Source organism: Kogia breviceps, chromosome 16 (genome assembly GCF_026419965.1).
Source record: "Kogia breviceps isolate mKogBre1 chromosome 16, mKogBre1 haplotype 1, whole genome shotgun sequence".
In the NCBI taxonomy this organism is placed as follows: Eukaryota; Metazoa; Chordata; class Mammalia; order Artiodactyla; family Physeteridae; genus Kogia; species Kogia breviceps.
This window is the reverse complement of record NC_081325.1, coordinates 2,360,768-2,377,007: the sequence shown is the minus strand read 5'-3', so window position 1 is coordinate 2,377,007 and position 16,240 is coordinate 2,360,768. Positions and strand designations below refer to the sequence as shown.

Genomic DNA, 16,240 nt, shown 5'->3' with positions numbered 1-16,240 from the left:
GGGCTACATCTAAGGAGGGGTTATTCGCATAATAGGTCTCATAGATTTGCTGCTTATAATAATAATAAAAATAATGTTCCAGAAGATGGCAGTAAAGTATCTTGTTCTAAAACATCAGTATGGTATGCCAGTTTTCTGGGGGTGGGAATATAGTGTCTTGAGGAAAAAGCGCCTTTTTCTTACTTACAGAAAGGTGTGAAGTGGCTTATCACTTGCTCTAGGTCCTGTAGAACATCAGCCCTCTATTACTGGCGAAAATGAACAAATGAAGTTTAATAGGTAGAGAAAAGGAAAAAGAATTATCAGGGACATATTTCAAAATTCTAGCTTCCAAAATGCCGACTCTTTGTTAAAATAAGACTATCAATATATTATATGTGTTATATAGTATGAATAATATAGTGTAATTTAAGCTTTCCTAGACCTCATGGGACCGTGGATATAAATGTGCTTTATGAAAATAGAGAGGAACCCTTTAGTTTTGAGGTACATGTTTCTGCCTCCTCAAAAGTCTCCCCCCTAAAATACAAACTATCTTCAGTCTTTGGTTCCCCCTGAAAAATACACATTTTTATAGCAGTTACAAGGCTGTCCCTGAGACCCAAATTCTCGAACCCTAAGCATTACCATATATGCACAGATCCTTTCTTAACTCAAAAACATAAATACTATGGCCTTTATTCTCTTAAACCTCTATATACTTACTTCTTTTTTAAAAAAAAATTATTTATTTTTGGCTGCATTGGGTCTTCGTTGCTGTGTGTGGGCTTTCTCTAGTTATGGCAAGCGGGGGCTGCTCAGCAGTTGTGGCTCACGGGCTCCAGAGCACAGGCTCAGCAGTTGCGGTGCACGGGCTTAGCTGCTCTGTGGCATGTGGGATCTTCCCGGATCAGGGCTCGAACCCATGTCCCCTGCATTGGCAGGCGGATTCCCAACGACTGCGCCACCAGCGAAGTCCCTATATACTTACTTCTTAAGAAATATTTTAGGGGGAGGGATAAATCAGGACCTTAGATAACCAACAAAGACCTACTGTATAGCACAGGGAACTGTACTCAGTATTCTGTAGATAACCTATATGAGATAAGAATCTAAAAAAGAATGAATCTATGTATATGTATAACTGAATCACTTTGCTGAACACCTGAAACTAACACACATTGTAAATCAACTATACTCCAATGAAACGAAAATATTAAAAAAAGAAATATTTCAATAATCCAAGTCTTAAAAGTAAATTGGGGTCATTTAAGAGCAGAGCATTTGACCAGATATCCCAAGTGGATCTTCTCGTTGCTAACGACCCTCTAGGCTGAGTGCTAGGTCCACCGATGTTGTCCCATTGGTATCTGAACACTTTCTTGCCTCTGGGCACACAAGCCAACCTGGTACCCTTCCTGCACCAAACATGCATCAACAATTCCTCCATGGAGTCCTGGTTCCTTTTAGTGAAAATGGCATTACGGACCAAGATTTGGGCATTGAGGGTTCAGATCAGATTTGAGATACTGGGTATTGTTAAGCCTGGGCTGTTTCAGCGAGCAGAGCTGGAAAATACCTTTTTTTTTTTTTTTTTTAAAGGTGTGAGTTCTTACTGATATTTTCAGTTCAAGTCTAACATAACAGCATTCCTCTTTCAACTCTTTGTTTCTATAATTATACCTTATTTTCTTTTATGGTGAAATCTTCCTGCTAAATGAAATCAACATATTTATTTGATTTGTCTAGAATACAAAAAAAAATGTTAAGAATAACAATATGATATTGGTGTGAAAAATAAAACGACAAAATGAAGTTCAGAGATTTTCTTGATGGCCAGTAGGCACATGAAAAGATGCTCAACATCACTAATTATTAGAGAAATGCAAATCAAAACTACAATGAGGTACCACCTCACACCACGCAGAGTGGCCATGATTAAAAAGTCTACAAATCGGACTTCCCTGGTGGTGCAGTGGTTAGGAATCCGCCTGCCAATGCAGGCGACAGGCGTTGGATCCCTGGTCGGGGAAGATCCCACGTGCCGCGGAGCGACCAAGCCCGTGAGCCACAACTACTGAGCCCACGAGCCACAACTACTGAGCTTGCACACCACAACTACTGAGCCCCCGCACCTAGAGCCCACGCACAGCAATGAAGACCCAATGCAGCCAAAAAGAAATAATAAATAGATAAATAATAATTTTAAAAAGAGAGACTGCCCATTGAGGTGGTTTCATCTTAGAAATGAGTAGAAATACACAAGGAATTCAGCCTCTGAAACGGGTCCCAAATTTACCTTAGCCATCATCTGGCCCATTTTCAGTGGCTGAATACTTGGTTGTATGTGCAAGATTTGCAATAAGGAAACTTTGGCTGTGCAAACCCATTCCAATTAATAATACTCAATTTCTAATTAGTATTAGAATCTACATGTTTTCATGGGCTGGGTGCAGTTTTTTTTTTTTTTTTTTTTTGTGGTACGCGGGCCTCTCACTGTTGTGGCCTCTCCCGTTGCGGAGCACAGGCTCTGGACGCGCAGGCTCAGCGGCCATGGCTCACGGGCCCAGCCGCTCCGCGGCACGTGGGATCTTCCCGGACCGGGGCACGAACCCGCGCCCCCTGTATCGGCAGGCGGACTCCCAACCACTGCGCCACCAGGGAAGCCCTGGGTGCAGTTTTAACTTCAAGTTAACAGCTTCCTCTTCTGAACCACGGACCTTCCTCTCACACTTGAGTCTCAGGCTACCCAAGTTGAATTTCCAAAGATAAATTAGAATCTCAGGGGACTTCCCTGGCAGTCCGGTGGTTAAGATTCCCCGCTTCCATTGCAGGGGGCACGGGTTCGGGCCCTAGTCGGGGAACTAAGATCCCGCGTGCTGTGTGGTATGGCCAAGAAAAGAGGAAAAAAAAAAAAAAGAATCTCAGAAACCTATAACCAAGGTGTGTCAAGATCAATTTCAATTCAGCTGATTAAAAGAAACGAGGGGAGAACATGTCAGAGATTACACATTTAAACTATCACCAGGAAGTTCATGTGAAAACCTCTCTGCAGATTCGTATGGATTTCAGACTACCTGGGTTCCAACAGAATTGATTGATAAACACCAGCTGTCAACATTTATACAAGTCAAGATTCCAGTCTGAAACACAGAAACCGCCCTAGAAATCTCAGCAGAGTATCTATCTATCTATCTATCTATCTATCTCACTCAACAGAGAATTTAATGTGGAGAATTTGTTCTGTCATTCTTAGACTGAAAAGCACCCAGAACGTCAGGAGGGCCGCTACGCCTGGGACTCAGGGCTGCAGGAAGATTTCGGGGCTAGCAGGGCAGGGGCCTGTGGGGGAGTGGAGCCTCTGAGGGGTGTGAGAGGCTGTGCCCGGGAGGTCACAAAGCCGGAGGAGGAAGCAGCGGAGGCCACCCGGGCGATTGCTAGGGCGAAACTAGGAGGGTCACAAGCCGACTTCCCCTGTGCTTCCTCTCCAGCCCCCTGCTGGTGGACTGTCACCGGAAGCCAGCTTCAGCGTCCCACAACAGAATATGTATGGCAGGGTGGAGGTGGAGCAGAGAGACAGCAGTTTAATAATAACTGGCACAGTCTAAACACCCTTCTAAGCACGGCTGACCTTTTATGTCACAACAGTGAAGGCCACGCTTTCTCCTAAGAAGATGCAGTTCTCTCTCCCACAGAGAGGCCCTAACCCTCTCGCCCCAAAGGGAAGAAAGAGCAAGAGCTAAGAGTCACGGCGCCCATCTCTGGGCAACACGCTTGGTGTCCATGTCTGATTTATTTAAGTCTCCCCTGAGGACTCTGTGACCTAACGACTAAATTATAACGTGACACACTCTACCAACAGCCCTTACAGAAAATAATAAGGGAAAAGGAGGAGGGAGGCAAAAGAAATGAGGTCACACACACACACAGACACAGATAAAAATAAGCAAGAACGAATGGCTGCAACACGCGCCACCTCTGTTACTGGTCAGAAGAACAAAATCTTTATGACTTCCTTTTCCAGCTACGTGTTGCAAGGGTACCCTCGTCCAGCATCTCAGCTGATCAAGGTTTTGTGTGGTATTTTTTTCCCTAGGTGGGAGGGGGATGCAGTGAACCACCCATTTATCCTCGAAGGATATAATTCATCCAAAATCCTACTCCGCCCCCAAATCAAGCTTATTGAGGTATATATGTATAACTTACCTATAATATCATACACTCATTTAAGTGTATATTTCAATGAGTTTTGAAAATTTATACACCCGTGTAACAACCACCATAATCAAGATGCAGAATACTTCTATCGATGCAAAATTTCCCTCGTGCGCCTCCTGAGGCACCCCCTGCACGCCCAGGCCCAGACAGCCACTCATCTCCTATCCTTACAGAGTAGATTAGTCTTTTCTCGACTCACATGTAACTTGAATCACAGGTCTGAGTTTCCCGCTATCTGGAAGTAGAGTGTCCCTATGATTTTTTTTCATAAGCCGAAAAGGGTAAATCAAAGGAGCAGTTACCTTAGGACACGTCTTGCTAAGGGGAGCACAAAATAAATGGAGATGAAGCACAGATGCTCACAGACACAGTTCAGAGCGCTGGCATCTGAGGCTGAGATGCTGGGTGTCGTCTCCGGGGCCGCCCTTGCTGCCTGGGCTGTGCGCTGCCCGTGTAACGGCTCGCTGAAAAACAAAGGTTGAGCACTGTTTTCGATGTTTGCCCTTTTTCACGACTCCGGTAGGCGCCACGAGTCTAGGGACCAGCGCCTTCTTAGCAAAGAGCTAGCTAGCACTGCAGAGCAGCGAACAGCCCAGCTGCTGCCACCCCGGAAGCGCGCCCTACAGGGTGCGCGCTCCGCACGCTCCTTGACCGGCTTGCTGCCTGTGTGGCTACGGAAACCGCTCAGATCTGGGCTGGGGAAGCCTTGCAGTCTGGTACCCTCAGCACTAGGTGCCCCTGACGCCCCCCCAACTACGTACCACTGTAGCATTTGTGCAGGAAAGAGGTGTGCCTCTGAAAGACTTCATTGCCGACTTGGGAACATTATCAGTCTTCATAATTTCAGCCAGTCTGGTGGGCGAAAGACGACATCTTTGTCGTGTCACTTTTCATTCTCTTCTCTAAAGTGAGTTGAGTGCCTTTTCAAATGTTTATTGATAACTTGCGAAATTGCCCTGGCTCTGACATTCATTCCTCTTTTCGCTCCCGACCGGGGAAAGCAGAGGAAGGGCTCCGTGCGTCTCCTGAGTCTCAGTGTCACGCGTTTCCGCTCGACAGCTGCCTAATCGTCTTGACCCGGATGACTGGTGTGTCCCCGTTTGTGCTGTGCAGACAGTGTTGTCACGGGACATGGGATGCCCTTTCCTCCGGTCCGTTTCCAAAAAGAGCCAGGGGTGGCGCGGTGACGTTTCCTTCTCCTGGAGCAGAAACCAGCTAGGCCTTTGGTAGGAGGAAACACAGCCTGGCTGCGGGGGGCTCCACAGCCTTCCAGTCTGCTGGGCGCCCTTCCCCCGCCCCCCAGCTTTTCTGCCTGCTGTCCCAAGGCTCCTGGGCCTCGGCCTCATCTGCGGAGAAAGGCGGGGTCTTCCCAGAAACGAACTACCAGCGTGAACTCAGCACTAACCGTCCTCAGCTTAAGCCCTTGAGCTGGTGCGGACGGAGGTGGTGCTAATGTCTTCACACGGAAAGGGGATTCTAGTGATAATTTTGCGGGGTCCTTTAGCGGTCACGCCTTGTCCTGGTCTGGAGGTGTCCCCTCCCCGTGCACCGACTTTAGGGGCGCCGTTGGGAAATGGCCAAAACCAAGCGAGTTACTCGAGTCCGAAGTGGCTGCTCTGCCACCGGGCGTCCAGTCCACGTGGTCCTCCCGGCAGCTCCCCCCGTGCGCGCCCCGGAGCGAGGGGAGGTGGGTGCTCCGCGCGCCCGCGCCGGGCCAGGCAGCCCCCCTCACCCGACGCAAGGCTAAGCGCCCCGCCCGCCGGGCCCCGAGCCCTGCGCGCCCACGGGGCGTGGAGAGGGGGAGGCTCCGCCCGCGCCCCACCCACGGGCCAGGCTCCCGGGCCCTGTCGCGGCTCTGGGGCGGGCGGAGCCAGTGGCCGGGTGGCGCGCGCTGCGGCTGTGGGCTTGGGCACCGCGCGGGCCATGGCGTCCCCAGCGTCCTCGGCGCCCGGCGGGGTGGCAGTGGTCGGCAGGTAGGGCTCGAGCCCGCACGGCCGGGAGGGTGGCGGCGCGGCGCGGGCGCTGTCGCCCGGGGGCGCTGGCGGCGCGGCTGCGGTGGCCCCGGCGCCTTCCCGGGACCCGGCCGGCCCGGGCGCGGGCGGGGCCGCACTGCGGGGCGCGGCTCCGTTTCGCTGCCGCCGCGGCCCGGCTGCGGGCGGGGTTCGGTGATGCGGCCCCAGCGGGGACAGCGGCGCTTGGCGCTGCGAGCGGACGCAGAGCTGTCGGGCCGCGGGTCCGCACAAGGGTGTTCCCTCGCGCGTTCCGGCCGCAGGGATGGGCGCGCGGAGGGGCCGGCGCGGCGGGGGGGTCTCGCGCGCTCCGGCCCGAGGCTGTCACCCGGCGAGCCCGCTTGGGGGCGGAGGGCGCGGTCCGCGCGATCCCAATCCGCGCCTCCTGCGTGGCGAGGGCGCCCTATCCCGGGGGCATCCGGGTTCGCCGGGAGTTGTGTGTCAGGTTAGCAGCTTCCGTTCCATCCGCGGTTTTCTGGTTTGTGCCCCACCCCTCTCGTAAAACAGCTGCCGTCTTCATTTTTTAACACGGGCGTCCATGTGCACCTTTCCGTCGGTAAGCCGGCAGAGCAGTCTGCCCACTTGTCGGTAGCTGCAGTCGGTCGTTAGGCGCACCTTCTGGGTGGCTCAGTGTCCGGCTACGCCGCCGAGGTGCTGGCCTGCCTGACCCCCGTCACAGCCCCGTCCTGAGAACAAGTCCCTGTCCGGGTGTCTCCTTAGAGGCCCCTGGGGATGGAGACAGGACGCTTTGTGTCGGCTTCCTTTCCATGGAGAAGTGGAGTTACCTGCGCCTCTGTCCTTTCCAGGCACGTGGGCGTGTGGCTGCCTCCGGAAGGGATATAAAATATAGAAAAAATGGTACTTTGTCCCCGGCGTGGTGACTATGCTTGCCTTGCACCTTTTGTCCAGGGTCAAGTGTGTATCAACCACGGCTTGGGACTGGTGTCCTGCCGACACCCAACAATGTTGAGTGGAGTCTGGAGTTGACTGTACAGGTGACCCTTGGACCACTCGCGGGCCACCGGCGCCCACCGTCCATTCGCACCGGAAGAGTCAGTTTAATTGACAGTCGGCTCCCCCTCAGCTGTACCCAGCCCCAGATCCTGCTTCCCGTAGGATTTACCGTGTAAGAAAGCCTGCGTGTAAGTGGCCCCGCGGCGTCCAGACCCTGTCGTTTCCGGGGTCAACTGCGCCCTTCTCCGACTCTGGTTCTTGCGGGAAGGAGCTACGAAGGGGAGTCAGTTTACTTCTGATTCCTTGAGGGAGGCAGACAAAAGAATTAGACAAGGGCTGGAGAACTTCTTTCACCACAAGAATTAGGAGAAGGTCCAGTCTCCCCGGCACTTTGTTTTTTTCTCTCGGCTGCGTTGGGTCTTTGTTGCTGCGCGCAGGGTTTCTCCAGTTGCGGCGAGCAGGGGCTACTCTTCGTTACGGTGCGCCGGCTTCTCACTGCGGTGGCTTCTCTTGCTGCGGAGCTCGGGCTCTAGGTACACGGGCTCAGTAGTTGTGGCTCACGGGCTCTAGAGCGCAGGCCCAGTAGTTGTGGCACATGAGCTTCATTGCTCCGTGGCACGTGGGATCATCCCAGGCCAGGGCTCGAACCCGTGTCCCCTGCATTGGCAGGCCGATTCCTAACCACTGCGCCACCAGGGAGTCCCTCCCCCACACCTTGAGCACCTCCGAAAGCAGCCATCTCTGCTTCTGCAGTAGCCCTGCTTTCCTTCCCTCCTTCCTCCCTCCTCCCTGTCCCCTCCTCTCCCCTCTGGTCCCTTTCTCTCTCCCATCTCCCCTCCTGTACCCCTTGTCTCTCTCTCTCTCAACCCCATAGGTCATTCCAAGGGGGATCCATTCAAAAGATGGGCCTGCGGAGTGTGAATTAATTGGCTGAAACCTGGTTGAGTTTCATTCTTGGATTTCAACAGGCCAAAGTATACATATTTCACAGTTTGGGGAACATATGGAGCCATTGTTTTTCCATTTTTTTCTTAATAATTAACCAGACTCCCTCTTAAAAGTGCACGCCAGGAATACAACCCCTATTTAGTTCTTTTCCATTGATCTTTTCGTAAAGGCCGCTCCTCCTCAGGGCACTTAGCTTTCCTGAGAGCATGCGGGGTGAGACCCTTCAGAGCAGTGGGCCTGAGAGAGTAAGAGTGTGTTTTCGAAGAAGTAAGAAAGGATGGAAAACCCCCTTGGGTCCCGGGCTGTGCGAACATTAAAGGGGGAAAGCTGGAAACGGCAGCTTTACAAAATGGCGGTAGAGATGGGTCTCCCGAAGCCATCCTAGCGGTGCTGCCAGGCTTTCGTATCAGGTAGCCCTCAGCTCGCCTTAGAGACCACGGTGTTTCTGAGCCGAAAAGTGACTTCAGAGCTCCGACGTACGCTGCATTGTGTTCACTGAGGTTTTAGGCCTTGAGCTTTGAAGGTAGGATCCGTCTAGGAAGGCCAGCGTGGTCGTGTGTTCCTGGTGTGACCAGCCAAGGTCCTTGGACTCTTGAATCAGCAGAAACGGACAAGGTGCCAGAGGAGAAACTCAGGCAAGGCTTTCCTGGGACTCGTGCTGAGGGGGTGTGGGGTGGTGGTGACCTTTCTCCTTACATAGGGCGAGGAGGGTGTGGGCAGATCCACGGGTCCAGAGGGGCGGCTCAAGTGGTCTGCCCACCCCCCTGGCGGTGCTGCGTGCAGCGATCACGCACGGGACCTTGCTTTTGCCCCCAGCTCCTCAGGTGAGGCCGTTGCGTCTTTGGCCTTTTTGTATCTTGCTCATAATTTGTCCCCACTGCTCACGCGCACAGTTATTTTTACGTCCCTATAGTGTCTTTGTATCTGTAGCTCGAGGAGAGGTGTGTACGCAGGTGCAAGCACTGCGGCACAGGGTCCCGGGTCTCGGGTCCCAGCCTGTCCCACTGGGGCCCCGCGTGCCCTCTTGCTGTCCCCTTTCTCTGGGCACACTCCTTTAGGACTCAGCTCAGGGACCAAGTCCTCCAGGAAAAGTTCTGCTTCTGGGACCCTCCCCTTAGGGTAGAAACTGTGTCATCACCAGCTGTATGTCCCTCAGGCCTGGTCCTAGTAGACAGATGTTTGAGCTATTGTAACAGAGACGTGTAGTGGGAAGGCTTGCTAGGATGTTGTCTTATATCAGGCTATGCATCCCCTGAACTTGTTTTCATTTATTTTATTCCAGAATTTTACTTTGAGGTGACTACGTACATTCTTTATAAGAAATTTCGTGAGGCATACATTTTTTCCTGCTACTTCTGCGTTAAAGCACAAGACACACAGACATACACACAGACGCACAGAGCAAACCTTAGGACGTTCCAGCTGCCTGTTGTCAGCTCAACACCAAACATGCTTTTCCTAGAAATATTTAATAGCTCTCATCGGCAAATATTCCATAGCCAACGGAGGTCAAGACTGTTTTACTTCAACTTTTGCCCAGTAAATAAGTAACTGTAGGATGGAAAAGTACTTTAAAAAGTATCTAGAGTTGGGCTTCCCTGGTGGCGCAGTGGTGGAGAGTCCGCCTGCCGATGCGGGGGACACGGGTTCGTGCCCCGGTCCGGGGGGATCCCACATGCCGCGGAGCGGCTGGGCCCGTGAGCCGTGGCCGCTGAGCCTGCGCGTCCGGAGCCTGTGCTCCGCAACGGGAGAGGCCGCAACAGTGAGAGGCCCGCGTACCGCAAAAAAAAAAACACCAAAAAAAGTTACCTGTGAGGGCTTCCCTGGTGGCGCAGTGGTTGCAAGTCCGCCTGCCGATGCCGATGCGGGGGACGCGGGTTCGTGCCCCGGTCCGGGAGGATCCCACGTGCCGCGGAGCGGCTGGGCCCGTGAGCCGTGGCCGCTGAGCCTGCGCGTCCGGAGCCTGTGCTCCGCAACGGGAGAGGCCGCAACAGTGAGAGGCCCGCGTACCGCAAAAAAAAAAACACCAAAAAAAGTTACCTGTGAGGGCTTCCCTGGTGGCGCAGTGGTTGCAAGTCCGCCTGCCGATGCCGATGCGGGGGACGCGGGTTCGTGCCCCGGTCCGGGAGGATCCCACGTGCCGCGGAGCGGCTGGGCCCGTGAGCCGTGGCCGCTGCGCCTGCGCGTCCGGAGACTGTGCTCCGCGACGGGAGGGGCCGCAACAGTGAGAGGCCCGCGTAGCGCAAAAAAAAAAAAAAAAAAAAAAGTTACCTGTGAGGGCTTCCCTGGTGGCGCAGTGGTTGAGAGTCCGCCTGCCGATGCAGGGGACGCGGGTTCGTGCCCCGGTCCGGGAGGATCCCACGTGCCGCGGAGCGGCTGGGCCCGTGAGCCGCTGCGCCTGCGCGTCCGGAGCCTGCGCTCCGCAGCGGGAGGGGCCGCAACAGTGAGAGGCCCGCGTACCGCAAAAAAGTGTCTAGAGACGACTTATTCACAGCTTAGTGCCATTAACGATAAAGTTAGAATTGAACCAATTTTGTTACTTCACTTTTCTCCCTGGCTGCTTTGCTGCCGTGTAGCAGAATAAGGTCACCTGCAGCAGCCTTTGAAATACCAGTTCAGATCTATGAATTTAGAAGCTTTACGGTGCTGTCCCCAACCTTTCTGGCACCAGGGACCGGTTTCGTGGAAGACAGTTTTTCCACGGCCAGGGGCGCGGGGGGAATGGTTCAGGCGGTAACGGGAGCCATGGGGGACGGCAGATGAAGCTTCCCTCACTCGCCCGCCGCTCTCGTCCTGCTGGGTGGCCCGGTTCCTGAGAGGCCGAGGACCAGGACTGGTCAGCGGCCCGGGGGTCGGGGACCCCTGCTTTCAGGCATTAGTCATAACGGCAAGGACCCATCCTATCCCCCAGGTTTGCGGGGGTTCAGGAAAAGTTAGCAAGATGTCACCGGCTCTAGGAAGGCCAGGAAGCTAATTGTATCTGGGCCCGAAGTGAGGCAGTGCCGGGCCACTTCGTCCCGGGCTGTGAGCCCGATTCTGCACCTCTCTCTGGGGTCTGGCTGTGACTCCCTGCTGCACTGTGCACTTGTGTCCGCCCTCCCGCCCCCGCCTGCCCCCCGCTGTGTCCTCGGCGTGATCATCTTTCAGCCCCAGTGCCTGACGCTGACGTAGTTTCCATAGTTAGGCCCAGCTTTAAGGAGGTGGGGGGGGGGCTCAGTCCTCTTCAAGCACAGGGCGCTGGCGTCCACTTCGTGACGTCACCGGTGACTGACAGCTGGGGGAGGGGTCCCCCAGGAGCGGGCTTCCTGCTCTTGGTCCTTCCTCTAGAGGAATATAGGCCATACAGACCTTGAAGCCCACGACAATAAAAACGGACTTCGCCTTGAATGCCTGTTGTATGCAATACAACTCATCTCTCCCCACCTTTTTATTATGAAAATTCTCAAACACAGAAGAGTTGAAATACAGAAAAAAGAATACCCACATACCCACCTCTGTGTTCAACAGTGGTTAACAAATTTGCTCTATTTGCCTTTCGTGTATATGCTTTATCTTAAACAATTCTGAACATGAGAAGGTTAGTTTTTACTTTTTTGCTCGTACAAATTCTACCATGAGTGACTATTTTGGTGCAGTGCTTATATTAACCTAAGATAAATTCTGGAAGTAGAAGCGCTGGGAGCTGGTGAGGGGGCGCCCGCATCACCTCACCAGCACTGAGCGCGGTCGGCCTCCGCCACCCGATCGGCACTGTATCTGCTGTCGTTGAACGAAGGCAGTAAAGTATGTTTTCCAGTTAATTTGTTCACCTACTTTACTCAGGTTCCCCCCTCTTGTGTGGCAAGTTCATCTTTTACTTTTGCGCTTGTACGACTTTTTGTGTATTTATCTGTTACAAATACTATTTCCTTTTGGACATTTGTCTTATGTTGATTTTTTTTAGCCATAAACAAAGTTCTGAAGATCAGTTAGTTCGCCTGGCAGCCAGTATTCAGACAGGAGCATCACGGCGGCCTAGAGTGTTGTGAAGCATCTTTGATGGGAAGGTTGGGGGCTGTAGCTTGAGGTCTGTCTCCCAGCGCATTTGTGGAGGAGGAACCACAGCCTCTGGGAGATTGACGCGTGACTGACGCCTGTGTGAGCCCAGCCTGGGCGCATCGTTGGGGATGAACTAGGTGTCCCAGTGCCAGACTAAATACAAGGATAAATGACTGAATTATAGTTCTAGACGTCGTTTAAGTTGCTGCTGCCCCTTAGACCAGTAATGCAAGCCACAAACGCAAGCCACGTGCATCATTAAATTTTCTAGTGGTTACATTAAGAAAGTAAAAAGAGACAGGTGAGATTAACTGTAATATATTTTATTTAACGTAATATTTCCAAAGTGTTATTGTTTCCATGAATACCTGATATAAAGATGATGAATGAAATAGTTTACCTCCTTTTTTGGGGCAGAGTCTTCAAAGTCCAGCATGTTTTTACGGTTGCAGTGCATCCTGCTTCAGACCAGCCAGTTGTTGGCGGGTCAACTGGGGTGACCAGCATGAATGGTACTGGCCTTTACCCGGCGGGCCTTACAACTTGGGGAGAGAGTGCGCGAGAGAGTGAGTGTGTGTGTGTGTGTGTGTGTGTGTGTGAAGAGGACGAGGATATCTTCACGCAGGACTAGCTCGTTCAGACTCTGGCTTGGGCTCTGCGGGGTTTCTTTTTTCCTCCTATGCTCTAGAACAGCTCTGCAAAGATGGACATGTTCTGTTCACCCCTGCTGTCCAAGGTGGTGGCCACGATCACATGTGCCATCAAGTACTTTGAAACGGGTCTCTACTGTTGACGGACTGAATTTTCAAATTGAATTCTTGTTCATTTAAATAGTTGCATGTGGCTGGGGTCCACCTTATTGGACGGTGCGGGTCTAGGGCACTGAGGGTTTAACAGAAAATTTGTACGTACATAACATGTAAGTTTACGTTACTTCATAGTGCGGAAGAATGTGGAGTACAGCCTGCTGTGTAACGCTGCTCCCGGCTCCAAAGTTGAGTAGAGATGGTTTTTGTTGTTTGCACTTGGCATTTGGGACCAGCGGCTTCACGGAGATCCCCTGAAACCAGACAGTGGCCCCTCTCCAGGCCGCCTGGTTGGATTAGGGGCTGAGCGCCTGGGACCGCGGAAGGATTTTGGTCAAGAGGAGGCCTGCTATGCTCCTCTCAACCACCCTGAGGCTCGGAATGTTTCTGAAGCTGAACTGGAGATTCGCTGAGTTGAGAGGGCGGCGGGCCGGGGGGCCGGAGCGGGGAGAGTCCTCCTTGGAGCCCATCCCTGGGCTGCTGCTCTGGGCCCCCTTACCCGGAGCTGCTCACACAGTCACCACGGTGAAGCCTGTGGACCGTCTGCTCCATCTACTGGGAAACTAATGATGCACTTTGCTCCCGTTCCCCGACTGCGGGGGAGACAGAAACTCGGGGTCAGAGACAGAGGGCTTCACTGATCACAGCAGGCCAGCAGCTGAGCACCCCCTTTGCAATGGCTCCCCTTTCCCCCCAAGTCCCACGGGGCGACGTCAGGGGGTCCAGGTGGATCCCTGCAGATTCATTGAGGATGCCTCAGGGGAAGGATACTGAGCCCTCTTCCTTCGTTGCAGATGATATTAGAAACCGAGGTGTGGGCGCTATGCATGCATTTCTTTTCTTTAAATTAAAAAAAGTATTTATTTATTTGGCCGCATCGGCTCTTAGCGGCAGCATGTGGGATCTTAAGTTTCAGCGTACGGACTTCTTGCGGCCTGCATGTGGGATCCAGTTCCCTGACCAGGAATCGAACCCGGGCCCCCTACATAGGGAGCACGGAGCCTCACCCACTGGACCACCAGGGGAGTCCCGAGATGTGAACAGTTTTTATGTTGCCTCAGGCGCTGGTGGTGGTAGCAGAAATTATTTATTGGAGGAGGAGAAGGAAAATGCTGTCTCTCTTCTTCAGATTCAGTGACTTGGCTGACGGTGGTTAGTTGGGGGTCCCCAGGGGGGCCTTTCCCCTGGACTCCCTGCCTCCTCCCTGCTGGGGTTTTGGTCTCAGCCATGCTCCCCGCGGGGTCTGGACGTGCCCTGGAGCGAGGACTCAGGAGCTCTTGCACGGAAGCAACCGTTTAAGTAGATACCGCTGTCAGCATGTGTAGTTTTAAGACATCAAAGATTTCAGGAATGGGATGCCGTGTAATTTGAAACTTTCCTCCTGGGCCGGGAGTGGAAAGGCTCCATTTTCAAGCTAACGGGTGGCCTCTCAATTTCTTTTCCTGCAGTGGCCTCATCGGGCGAAGCTGGGCAATGCTGTTCGCCAGCGCAGGCTTCAAGGTGAAACTGTACGACGTTGAGCAACGGCAGGTGACGTGTGCCCTGGACAGCATCAGGTGGGTGCTCTGCACCTGCGGAGGAATCCCGCAGCCCGTGGCCTCAGGTGGTCTTGTTTTCCGTGTCCTCAGGGCTGTAAGTCCTGTGATTTCACTCTCCTTTGCTGTCGCAGCCTTGGAGCGGTTGAAGGCCAGGCTGATGGAGAATGGGATTCACACACCAAAGCAGGGGCTCAGATTACGAGGACAGGACTGAGGGCGGTGAGGACGGGTGAGGGGAGTGGAGGAACTGAGTGTAGACCCCCAGCTTCGAGCCCTCTCCCGTGTCACACGCCCTGGAGCTGCGTGGATTCTACGCTTCAGTAACAGAGGTCCTGAGCTCTGTTCTGACCTGTTGCTCTGTCAAGGCAGGACCGGAATTAACCGTGGTAAGTATTGTTTAAGGCATGAGAGTAGGTGGACTTAGCAAATGCTGAGCGCCAAGCCGGCAGCGGGTGGAGTTTTAGGGGCGATCCCAGGAGGAGGACGAATAGGAACCAAAAGGAAAAAGGCCAAAACAGGGAGTCCAAAGACAGAAGAACCAAACTAATTCATGCCCCGCCCTCCCCCAAGATACCATCACTAATCGTGGTTCCCTCTGGGGCCTGGTTTGTTAGGTAGATAGATACTCTCCTCCTTTGGGGCAGAGCCATGATCCTTAACTTGAATGTGCATTTTTGTGTAACAAAAGATGTTTTATCGTTGACCGTTTGAAAAGACTAATATATAGGGTATGATGTCAGGCTATAGGCATCAAGAAATTGTATACCTTAGGCCGACTTTGTTGTGTTACAGGTAAGAACCCCAAACCCAGAGAAGTCAAGTTGCTTCTTACATAGAGTAACATGTAGCCAGTGACAAGATGAAACATCAGTCTGAAAAACGTAAGCAAATAAAAGAAACAAAAACCAAAAAAGGAAACAACCACTATAAAACTAAACACCCCCTAGTGCGTTGTTCTGTACTGTATGCAAGGAAGGGGAATTGGCATACGGACCTCTGTGTTCCAGGCACGTGCTATTAACCAGGGACACAGATGAACAAGACAGAGCTAGTCCTTCCCACCAGGGTGCTTATAGCCTAGTAATCTTACTGCATTAATTCTCATAGTGAACCCCATGGGGTGGATGTTACTGCCATATATATATATATATATATATATATATATATATATATATATTTATTTATTTATTTATTTATTGCGGTACGCGGGCCTCTCACTGTCGTGGCCCCTCCCGTTGCGGAGCACAGGCTCCGGACGCGCAGGCTCAGCGGCCACGGCTCACGGGCCCAGCCGCTCCGCGGCACGTGGGATCTTCCCGGACCGGGGCACGAACCCGCGTCCCCTGCATCGGCAGGCGGACTCTCAACCACTGCGCCACCAGGGAAGCCCTATATATATTTTTAAATTAATTAATTTATTTATTTTTGGCTGCTTTGGTTCTTCGTGGCTGCGCGCGGGCTTTCTCTAGTTGCGGCGGGGGCTACTCTTCGGTGCGGTGCGCGGGCTTCTCGTTGTCGTGGCTTCTCTTGTTGCAGAGCACGGGCTCTGGGTGCGTGGGCTTCAGTAGTTGTGGCTCTCGGCCTCTGGAGCACAGGCTCAGTTGTTGTGGCACATGGGCTTGGCTGCTCTGTTGCACGTGGGATCTTCCCGGGCCAGGGCTCGAACCCGTGTCCCCTGTATTGGCAGGTGTTCTTAACCACAGTGCCACCAGGGAAGGCCTTTTTTTAAAAAAACAAACAAACTTTTACT

General features: G+C 52.8%; 2 protein-coding genes across 11 annotated transcripts in view; one reads left to right on the top strand and one right to left on the bottom strand.

Moving 5' to 3' along the window:
* Positions 1-5,965, bottom strand: part of IFT88 (intraflagellar transport 88) — an 87,570-nt gene extending 81,605 nt beyond the window's left edge. For 3 of the 4 annotated variants that reach the window (XM_067016401.1, XM_067016400.1, XM_067016404.1), the window contains exons 1-2: positions 4,959-5,962; positions 4,500-4,661 (exon numbers count right to left, since the gene is read on the bottom strand). The gene's annotated coding sequence lies outside the window, so the exon portion shown is untranslated. Of the gene's footprint in view, positions 1-4,499; positions 4,662-4,958 lie in introns of all 4 variants that reach the window. The other variant, XM_067016407.1, reaches the window with a different exon arrangement.
* A 37-nt stretch (positions 5,966-6,002) lies between these two features.
* CRYL1 (crystallin lambda 1) overlaps positions 6,003-16,240 on the top strand; it is a 76,914-nt gene continuing 66,676 nt past the window's right edge. Inside the window, exons 1-3 of one of the 7 annotated variants that reach the window (XM_067016417.1) lie at positions 6,064-6,170; positions 7,116-7,348; positions 14,401-14,508. In XM_067016417.1, the coding sequence (XP_066872518.1) occupies positions 14,426-14,508 (83 nt within the window). In that variant the 5' untranslated portion in view covers positions 6,064-6,170; positions 7,116-7,348; positions 14,401-14,425. Of the gene's footprint in view, positions 6,171-7,115; positions 7,349-14,400; positions 14,509-16,240 lie in introns of all 7 variants that reach the window. The other 6 variants (XM_067016414.1, XM_059041489.2, XM_067016420.1 and 3 more) reach the window with 6 other exon arrangements.